Consider the following 10,842-nt stretch of genomic DNA (forward strand, 5'->3'; position numbering starts at 1 on the left):
GCGGGGTAACAGTGCCGCTTGCTGGCGACCACCGCCCGCCGGCTCGGCCGGAGTCCCCGGCCATGGGCGGGACCGCAGACAGCGCTCGGTGGACCCACCGCGGCCGTGAGGGACAGAGCAACAGAGCCAGAGCGAGCACCACCGGTTCAGCCTCGGCAGTGCTGCCTGGGAGTCTCGGGACAGCTGGGGTGACCCTTACTGGACCCCGGTGTCAGTGCCGCCTGGCACCGAGCCGCGCTGCCGCCGCAGCCCCGCTGGCAGCTGCCCCACCCGTGACCCCGCGGGAGCGGCATCCGCAGCCCCGCGTGCCCGCCGCCCCCGCGCCGCCGCGCCCCGCACCGGAACGTGCCCGTCCGGGGCCACTGACAGAGCCCCAGGGAGAACAGCCTGACCACCTCCAGTCCTCAGCCCCGGGCACAGCAACCGAAACTGGGGCACTCAGTGGCAGCAGGACCACGGCAAACTCTGACAAATCCCTCAGGATGAAATTAGAAGCAGGTCTCTCCCCTCCCCAGTAGCAACTCCCAGGAATGAGAACTCAGGCCATTTATAGGCAGGAAAAAAAAAAGAAAAATATTTTAAGAGGAGCTGGCCCTGCTGTGGCTGGCACAGGGACGTCATCACTGACTGCGACCACAGCCATGGCTTCAGCCCCCAGCTGCCACCCACTCCCCAGGGCAAAGCAGTGCAGCGACCCTGCCCCTGCTGCCCTGTGCCACTGCAAAGCCTTGGAGTCGATGGGCAGCAGATGGCTGTGGGGCATGGCAGGAGCCCGGGAGTGAGCCAGCACCTGTCCCAGGCCAGCAGCCACAGCCCCAGGACAAAGATGTACACCAGCTCATCCTGGGGATCAGTCTGAGACTCCTGCCAGGACAAATAGACACAGAGGGGAAGGTGCCAGGGTGGCATAGAGAGGCAAAGGCTGGAGCCTGGCACGTGAGCCATGGCCAGGTCCTCTGCTGAGGAAATCCCAGCATGGAGGAAGAGAAGCAACCAAAAAGCAAACTGGGAAAGTGGCATCTGGCACCTAGGAAAGCACAGCACAGAGCAAAGGAAGGACAGAAAAGCTGGAATGGAGGGGAGGCGATGGCTAGGCCCATAGGAGGGTGTTGCCCATGGAGACCAGGCCCCATGGCTGAGGGACCCCATAGCAAGAGTGGGGCAGGATGGGGCTCACTGCAGAGCCAGAGCACTGCATCATGGGCAGCACAGTGACCAAGGGTGTCACAGCCAGAGAAAAACAGCCTCTGGAGGGGCCTGAGTGAGCCCTCCCACACGGAGCTGGGAGCAGGCACAGCTGTGCTTCCCAGAACCCCTCGCATCCTTCCATTCCACGATGCAAAGACCATCTCCATGCTCTGCCCCCAAGCAGACCGGGGAAGTTACGTGACTGAAGGCCACTGGATCCTCTCCCACACTAGCAGTGCATGGAGCTTTGCTCATCCCTCCGTGTCCTCTAGTGCTGGTGGTCTGTCACCGGGCTGAGTGTGAAGTGGTCACAGAGCAGGAGCAAGGCGTCGAACCGCTGGAGCCGCTGCAGTGCCTGTGCCAGCAGCGGGACGGTCACGGCGGCTCCCGTGTACATGAAGTGTGCGACGAGCTGCTCAAACCCTGAGATCCGTCCCAGCAACTGGGGCACGAGCCCCAGCTCCAGTGCCAGGTGGCCGAAGTTCTTCACACCGTTCAAGGAAGGGTCCAACAAGAAGGCGAGTGACTGCACCAAGGAATGTGGCAGCTCTGCTATTAGGAGACCTGGGGGGCAGCATCACAGTGGAGCTGGGTTAGAACCTGTCCTACTTGGCCAGGATAAAGGAAAACAGAGCAGCCAGACTCCAGCTCCAGCCCCTGCCGAGCAGGTGACACGACATCCTGCCAGGGCAGGCATCTCCTCCAACATCACCTTCAGAGCTCAGCAACATGGAGCTGGCTCAGTCCTGAGGAAGCTGGTAACTGGAGACAACTGGGCTTCCATCAGCCACAGGCCCACAGGCCACTCAAGGCAGCATCACAGAAAATGCACCCTGTGAACCAGCACCAAAGGCCACAAGTCAGGTAAGTCCCTGTGATCCCTGGCACCTGCATGCAGCCATGGTGGGCTTCTGGAGGAGCTCTCTTCCAAGAACCTGCCTCTCTGATATCCCAGTACTCAGAGAATAAAGACGAGGCTGGAAGGCCACTTACCCTTGGCTGCGCTGCTGATCTGAGTCACCAGGCTCTGGGCATCATCCACCTGGTGAGACAAAGACCCCAAGGTTGGTGGCAGTCTGCTGAGAACAGCAACGCCTGGCACTGTTCCCAGGGCCATCACAGGGGCTCACAGAATGGTGCTTCTCCTCCAGCTGTGCCATCCCGTATCAACAAACCTCAGTCCACATCCCTACCCCCCCATCGAGCCCAGCTCCTGCGCCTGAGCCTTGGCAGCAGTTCAGGGGAGTGATGAGGCTGGAGGAACTTACCGGCCGCTCCCCAGGGGGGATATCGGCAGTGGGATTTGGGAAGGTGGGGGGCAAGTGATGGGCCCCCTCCTGCACCACACCACTGCTCTCTGCCGGGATCCTCTTCACTGTCTGGCTCGTTGCATCGTCCGGCCGCTCGCTGCCCACAAACTCTGCCTGGGTGGAAAACTTCTGGAGGTCCAGCTCCGTGCATTCCACTGGTGCATGTGGCCACTTGTGCTGCATCTCGGAGGCGCAGGAGGAGAGGGGGGCCAGGGCCTCCACCGTGCCCGGCTGGCCCTGCCTTGGGGCGGGGGGCGGCAGGACCCCGGCCAGGCAGTCACCATGGCCTGAGGCCCGGATGAGGGGCTGGCTTTCCAGGAGGCTCCTGCCCAGCTGGGCCTTGGAGGCAGCACTGACCACAGTGGTTGGCGGCAAGTCCATCTCTGGCTGGAGAGAGGGGAGCTGGAGACCCACAGCTTCCCCGTCCGAAATGAACTGCACCGCTTCCACAGGGCCTGGAACCAGAAACAGGTATGGCTCAGCAAACTCACCATCCAGCTCCATCCTTCCTCAGGGCATCTCAGCAGGTCCTGGGACACTTAGGCTGGAGCCCAGCACCACCTCCCTCCCCATGGGAAGGCACAAGAGCAGGTACCTTCTGCCTGCCTGTAGCAAGGGCTCAGGTTCTTCACACCCAGGCAGCAGGGACCAGACATCTGCTCCTCACATAGGAACCTGCCGGGCGCCGCTGTGGTCGGGAACATTGCTCGCTGGCCCGAGAAGTTCTGAGTCCTCAGGAAGACTTGGAGGATAGAAGAGAACCAGCCTAAGCAAAGGCCTGGCTCACTTCCCCAGCACGTCCTCAGCCCTGTGGTATGTCTGCTGGCAAGAAGCCGGGAGCCAGCAGCTCCCTGGCATGCTGCTGAATGCCAGCATGCCCCAACCCTGGCCACCACACCTACTGCCCTCTTCCCTCAGCAGCAAAGAGCTGCCCAACTTGAGAAACCCCAGAAGTCAGGATTGTCAGTTCTGAGTGCAAAATGGCCTTCTCTGTTTCCTCCTGATGGCACCAAGGAGGAGGGAGGATCCTCTGTGTCTTTAAGCAGGCAAAGCACACAAGAGGTCCTGCAGGCATGAGAAGCAGGGCAAGGTGTCTATTCTGTATGAGCCAAGTAACAGTTGGGTCATTGTGCTGTCAGAGTAGCAATGCTCGGGGCAATACTCTACATAGCAAGAAGGAACCACGGGCACAGGTGAATAGCACAGAGAGGAGGAGAGCATTGACTCACCTCGCTGGCACTGGCTCTTCCAAAACCGCTTGCAGTAGATGATGGAGAGTGCCAGAAGCACCAGGACAATGATGATCAGGGCACTGCTGGTCAGTGCAAGAAGGGACGTGTCCTGTGGTGGTACAGGGGGGATGGCGAGCTTCACCAGGTTAGTTCTGAAGCGACCTGCAAACATCAGCCACAAAATGCTGGAGCCAAACTGCGAGGCTTGGACCACCCCTTCCCATGTGTCCCTCGCCACATGCCATGACTGTGCCCCAGCTCCGTCATGTCCACACCACCCACCCCGATCTCGCCCAGTGAGGGGCACCTACACTGTGGCTCAGAGGAGGGTGTCTGCTTGGTGCAGGGGATGCACTCCCATTCCAGCTGCCCGCTGATCCGTGCTTTCCGGTAAAACCTGCCAACAGAGCAGAGGGGCTCAGCAGTGTCCAGCTCTTGGTGAGGCCCCACCACCCTTGCTGTGCAGCCAGCTGTGCTGCCCAGCCCATGGCAGTGGGGGACAGCTGACCCTCCACTCCTGCCCAGCCAGCTGGGCCACCCCCCAGCAGCAGGGCTCTCATCGCCGGCTGAAGCTGCACCGCAGCTACTTGTTCATGCCTAGCCATTTGCTAAGTCATGCCTAGCCATTTGCCAAGGAGTGACATCCCTCCAACAGCCCCTCCCTCCCTGGCCCCATGTCTGCTGAAGCAGATTATAGAGATAAGCAGCTCTCCAGAGGACCAGGAACACCCCAGCTACAGCTGTGTCCAGCAAGAAGTTCATACACCAAAGCCTCAACTCGCTCCTCTCCCAGTCCCACTGGTGGCCAACATGTGTCTGCAGACCTCAGGCTTGGTGCAAGCTGGCTGTATACAGCAGTTTCATTTCAGTAAGTCCGTAAACACATCACCCCTCTGTCCTCCTCTTTCGGGACCATCAACCATCATGGTCTACAGCCCCTCATCTTTCAGGGCTTGGCCACACTGGTGTCCACAGAACAACTTGGGTCTGGAACTTTTCTTCCACAGCTAATTTATGGAAGCCTTCAGGTTCCCTTCTCTGGAGCTACAAGGGGACCATCAGATCGGTCTGACTTCCATGTAATAAGCAGAGTCTTCGTAGAGGCAGGCCTGGGTCATCAGGCTCCTCTTAGGTCCCACGACCCAGGTAGCTTCAAATGCCCCCCTCTGTGCCCACGCCCTCCCTGCCTGGCTCCAGCGCAGCCACAGTGGCTCTGCTCACCCTGGCAGGCACTCCCCGCACACCGCGTCGGCCGTCGCCGTGCAGTTGGACTTCTGGAGGCGGTTGATGAGGGCGCAGGACAGGCAGGGCTTGCAGCCGTGGTGTCCCCAGCGGTCCTTGAACTTCCTGGGAGGGCAGGCCACGCACTGCGCGTCCCCACCGCTGCCGTCACCGCAGTCCTGCAGGGCACAAGGTTGGGAGCACGGCTGCAAGGGGCCACGGTGGGTTCCAAATGCTACTGAGGGGAAAAGTGTCCCGTCTTTGGGGGCAAAGGGTAGTGGGGCCACTATTCGTGCGCAGGGTTCTCAGAACCCAGCTGAGAGCAGCGCGCTCCCCCAGAACAGTCTCATGCCCGGCCATGCCCTTCCGGCGCACTGCGGCTGTTGGAAAGCTCCAGCAGCACCGTGCCCAGGGAGGCACCTCGGGGGAGACCCCGCTGGGACACCCCCCACTGAGGCTGGGCCGGCACCACCCACAGCATTGTCCTGCTGGCACCCACCCACGTGCAGCCCGGCCAGGCAGTGTGACCTCAGGGCTATGGACCAGAGGAAATTCAGACTTCCATCAGCAAAAAATGAAACAAGGCAGCATGAGGAACAACCCAAAATCCCTCACCACCTCCTGCTTCCATTGTCTCACCCTCCTACCCAGGGTGGGTGAAACAATTCACCATCCCATCCTACCACGTCTGAGCTCTTCCCAACACTCCAGGACCTAAGCTCATTCTTCTGAAGGGAGGCTGGAAAAGGATTCACCCAGCACTGTAAAAGCCCTGGTGATAGATGACTCCCACTCCTTACAGAGCAGTCAATTTACCTTGGAAAGCTCCTGCCCAGGCATGCACTTTCTGCAGGGGACGCATTTCTTCTGGTCATCCAGGTACTCGCTCTCTTGGCAGGCCATTGTGCTGGAGAGGAGTGGGGAGCCTGGGGAGGAGAGGAAGAGAAGGCAGAGGGGTCACAGCCAGCCCCAACACCTTTGGGATGAGCAGTGTGCCCTTCTCTGGGTGGCCATTTCCACCTGGCCAGGATGGCAGTTGGCACTGCTGGGCGCCATGGGTGGGACTCGGGCAGGAGGTGGTTGCTGGTTCCTGCTGCACAGCTCCAGCAGTCCCAGATGGGCTTCCCAGCAAGGCTGCAGATGAATTGCCCCGTTAGCTGCCACCTCACAGCCTCACAATGGAACAAATGAAATTTCAGACCCAAGACTGAGGCAGACCCACCGACTGCTTGGGTCACCAGTGGATTCTGCCAGCCCCAGCCATAGCTCTGGGTACCTGAGATGGTCAGCAGAGAGCTCAGTCCCAGGAAAGGCCCAATAAAGTCCCAGCTTCAGGATCCAGCAGCCCAGATCTGGCCAGCATGGCTGCATTGGTCTGACAGACCAAATGCTGGTCACACACACACCTGTGGCCTTGCTGCTCTGCCCTGGATCTGCGTGGCCACTCAGGCTGTTGCTCTGCACACATTCTCGCTCAGCGTGGGCTCACTCACAGTGACCTCAGAGGACCAGCAGAACAAGCTCCCCCCTCCCTCCAAAACACCCTCCAGGGCCTTTCTGAGGTGCATAAATGGCTCAGCTAAAGGTGAGGGCAGAACCAGCCCGGGCACAGTGGGGCTGCACCATCAGTGAGGGTGGCTCGCAGGGGAGCATGGGATCGGTATCTCACCCAGAACAAGCAGCTCAGACTGAAGCTACAAAACTGAGCAATTTATTTGGAGTTTTGGGGCCGTCTGATCAATTCTGGTTTTTGCAGTGGAGGGGGAGCAGCTGCAGAACCCCCAGCACTCCAGCCCCTCCTGACAGAACTCCTTCCCCCCTCCCACGGCAGCATTCCTCCACAGGCTTTTTCTGCCTCCTCTGCCTAATTCCACCACTCCCTTGCTGGTGCCTTTTGGAAGCAGACACTTGGCTGGGCTCCCCCAGCTCTGGAGGGCCGAGATTCATGGGAGATGAGGTCTGCCCGGACGAGCACAGTGCGTGAGTCACCCTCACGCAGCTCCTGCTCACGGCGATCGCAGCCGATCCCTGGGGGACAGGCCATGAGGAGCTGAAGGGGCTAAATCTGTCTTGCAAACATCTCGGGAGGGGCATGGGCACAGCCTATAAATAGCGTAAAGGTTCCTGACACTATCAAATAAATAAAGGAGATTTGTCACCACCTCAGAAGGTGGTGAAGAGGGAGCTCAATGCCACTGCCCTGGGAAACGGGCAGTGTCAGAGTTCAGCTACAGGCTGAACGCAGGAGAGAAAATGAAAAGCAGAGAGATGGGTCCCAGAGGGGCGACACCCAACCGCTCTGTGGGGCCAGCACACCAGTGGCCTGAGCCCAACCTCTCGGGGAGTTCGTGCCCGCAGCCAGGCTCGCCCCTGCTGGCAGGTGCCTCTGGGGTACGGGGTCAGCACAGCCAATGCTCAGCTCTGGAGTTTGGTTCCAGTTCTTGCACAAGATGAATGAAACAAAATTGCAGGCAATAGGAAAGGAGCCCAGACACCAGAGTGTGGAGAGCAAGAGACTGATCTTTATCTGCTCTCCAAAGTGCTGCTGTAACACCAAAAAAAGGCTCTGGTGGAAAAAAAAGAAAAAATAACAACTCCCCCCCCACAATAAAATACCCCTAACCAGCAGGCTTTTTGGTGAAACTGTCGGAGAACACAATCCGACCAGTCTCACATATTTACAGCCTTTTCCGAAGGGCCTGCAGCTGGGTGCCCTCACAGCCCCGTCCCCACGAGAGTCCCAGCTTAAAGCAGTTCCCCGAATACAGAAAGTTACACAGGCCAAAGGAATCCCACACCAGAGCTGCTCCACGTGTGAGGATGTCTGCCAAGATGATGGAATTGCTGAGGATGGGGGAGACAGCCCTCCCCGCTGTGCCAGCAGGATACTGGGCACAGGGCAGGCCTGCTGCTGCTCAAGCCACAGCGTAATGATAGAAGAACACTTTGTTGAATATCTGGCACGAAATTCAAAGCTATGGGATCTTTGTACTTCTTATTTCAACACCACCAGACCCAAGACACTTGATTTGTATGTGGAGGACACGTCCAAACCACCCGATGCTGCCCCAGTACAGCAGCAACCTTGGATCGTCTAATGCTTGACTGAAACAACTGGTCCTAATGAACTGAAAGAAAAAGCCAAAACCAAACAACAAACCCTCCCAGCTCTTTGGGAACCACATGGGGTCTCTAGGTGACTGCCAGAGGGCACGGGCAGATTTATCTGCCGAATAGGAATATAAAGGTAACATAGTATCAATGAGTATACATTGGACACAGTATCAATGTACTTATAGGTTGGGGGAAAGAAGACTCTCCTGCCCCAGTGCGAGATCCATGAGATCTTCTAACTTAAAAACATCATTAATGTGTTAAAGAACTCTTTCATTGCCTTAAAGAGACATCCTGCCTGAGCAGGGAAGCAGAGCAGGCTCCCCACTGCGTCATCCCTTAAGACACCAAACCCACGAACTGATGAATGAGTTTCACTGCATGAGATGAAATTGTTCCAGCAGTGCCACAGTATGAGCTGCAGTTCATCCACCCTGTCACAGTGCTGTGGTTCAGCCATTGTCTTTTGTCTGCAAAAGTGTGATTTTCAAAAAAATTAGATTATATAGGAATATAAACTACTTCTTCTGTGTCCAGCTAATGGATTCTGGTAGGAAAAAGAGGGTGAGAAAATTAATAAGTGAAAGGGTAGAAAATGATAGTGATCAGTGAAAGCGTTAGTGCATGCCCCCAGCATGCACTGGGCAGGGGGGGCCAGCAGGGGTGCAGGCAGAGCAGGGAGGGCAGGCAGGGCAGGGGGGCAGGCTGGGGTGCAGACAGGGCAGGAGGAGATGGGCTGGGCTGGTCCCTGCTCCAGCCATTGACCCCGTGCCCTCATGCCATGGGTCTCTGCATGCTTGGGACAGGGAGTGCCTAGAGCCACCTTCAGGGACTCAGACACCCACACCCCGGCAGTGGCTCTTCCATGTCACCACGGGAGCCAGCACAACCTCAGAAGTGTTTCCTCTGCTGCAGGACTGACTGGCACAGCCAGGCAGTACCATACCTCAGATGAGACACTTGTATACATTGGAGCTCTATTTCAGAGAGCTGAAATCCTAAATAAGAACTGCAAGTGAAAAGCAGGGGGAAAAAAATGTTATCTGGAAAACATGAGTGCACTCCTCGTGCTCGGCCACAGCCAGTCCCGGTCTCCTGCTCAGCCATTCTCCCACTCTCGGTCCGGACAGCGTCTCTGCCTCTCCCTGTGCTACAAACTGTGCTGGGAGAGGAGGAAAAGAGGTGGAATCTGAGGCTTTCCATGTGGCTTGGAAATCAGCAGGTTTTCCAACACTTTTGGAGATTCTACGCATACAATTGCCCACTAGTTGTTTAATCTGGAGTGGCTGAGAACAACTGTTTGCTTTAGGTGAAAGCACCGTGCTCTTGGGCGGGGAGGGGAAGTGCTCAGGGCTGCTCTCACCCGCTTCAGCGCACGGCAGGAGTCCCCAACGCTCACTTTCCAGTGACTTTTGCCAAGTTCAGGCTGTTCACCTTGGGGACTCACACTCTGCCTTACCAGATATCTCAAGTAACACTTCCAAAGCTCCTATCAATTCGCATAAAACCTCGGATTTTTTTGCCCCACATCTAATTCTTAGTAATTGTCATTGTCTTGCTGCAATAATCACAGAATCACTGAGACTAAAAACCCTCCAAGATCTTCGAGTCCAACCGTTCCCTCAGCACTGCCCAGGCTACCACTAACCCATATCTCCAAGTGCTACATCCACACGTCTGCTAAATCCCCCCAGGGATGGGGACTCCACCACCCTCCGGGCAGCCTGTGCCAGGGCCGGACAATTGTTTCGGGGAAGAAATTGTTCTTAATATCCGACCTAAACCTACCGACCTCCGCACCTGGCGGCTGCTCGTTTCTGACAGAAAAGCGGAGGCGAGGCTGGCGGCGAGACGGGTGCGGGGGCAGCGCGCCGGCGGGGCGGTGCGTGCGGCGGGGCCGCCCACGCGGGTGCCGGTCGTGGGCGCGCCCCGCGCTCCCGGACACCGCCGACCCGGCTCGTCCCGTCTCGCCCGTCGCCCCCCGGCCCGGCCCGACCCCCGCGGCCCCGCCGGCGCCCCCCGCTGCCCGCCCGCGGGAAGGCGGCAGCTCACCGGGATGTGCATGCCCGGACACGTTCCGGCCAGGCGCTCCGCGGCGGCACGACCGCCCAGCATCACCCCGCCCGGCACCCCCGGGACCACGGCCCCGGTCTCCACGTCCCCAGCCCCCGCCCCCCTCGGCCCGGCACTCCCGGGGTTCGGAGGCGATCACGGAGCCGGCTGCAGCCCCCGTGTGTCGCTGCCGCCGCTCTGCCGGGAGCGGGACCCGCCGCAGGTCCTACCGGTCCCCCCGCCCCCGCCCCCGGGGCGACACCGGCACCGGAGAGGATCGGGACCGCCGCGGGCGGGCGGGCAGGGACGCGGACCCCGCGGCTCACCTGTGTACCGGTGCTGGCAGGACGGAGCGGACCGGGACCGGCAGCGCCGGCGAGACCGGCAGTGCCAGCGGGACCAGGAGGACGGCGGGACCAGGGCAGACAGCGCGGACCGGGACCGGGACCGGGACCGGGACCGGGACCGGACCGTCAGTGACTCCGCGTGGAGCGGAGCCGTCGGAACCCGCGCCCGTCCCAGGCACCGGGAGCACCCGCCGGTCCCGCCCCGCCGGCCCCATTGGCGGCGCGGCCGCCGGGGCGGAGCGATGGGGCGGAGCGGGGGCGGTGAGAACGGCGGGACCGGGAGGGAGTCGGGAGCGGAGGGGCCGAAGCCGCAGCGCTGCGCGGCGTCTGGGCAGGGCAGCGACGGGGCATCCCGGTGCCACCGGCCGCGGTGTGAAA

General features: G+C 59.6%; 1 protein-coding gene across 1 annotated transcript; it reads right to left on the minus strand.

Annotated features, from left to right (window-relative positions):
- Positions 1-332: 332 nt before the first annotated feature.
- EDA2R (ectodysplasin A2 receptor) lies at positions 333-10,521 on the minus strand. The gene is made up of 9 exons (XM_017838309.1): positions 10,444-10,521; positions 5,768-5,877; positions 4,952-5,130; positions 4,042-4,127; positions 3,728-3,892; positions 3,094-3,240; positions 2,457-2,953; positions 2,182-2,230; positions 333-1,752 (listed from the first exon to the last, which is right to left on the minus strand). Exons 2-9 carry the CDS (start codon positions 5,852-5,854, stop codon positions 1,457-1,459), a joined length of 1,506 nt encoding a protein of 501 aa, XP_017693798.1. The 5' UTR covers positions 5,855-5,877; positions 10,444-10,521; the 3' UTR covers positions 333-1,456.
- Positions 10,522-10,842: the final 321 nt, after the last annotated feature.

The sequence above is a fragment of the Lepidothrix coronata genome, unplaced genomic scaffold (genome assembly GCF_001604755.1).
Source record: "Lepidothrix coronata isolate B3197 unplaced genomic scaffold, Lepidothrix_coronata-1.0 Scaffold331, whole genome shotgun sequence".
NCBI classification, from domain to species: Eukaryota; Metazoa; Chordata; class Aves; order Passeriformes; family Pipridae; genus Lepidothrix; species Lepidothrix coronata.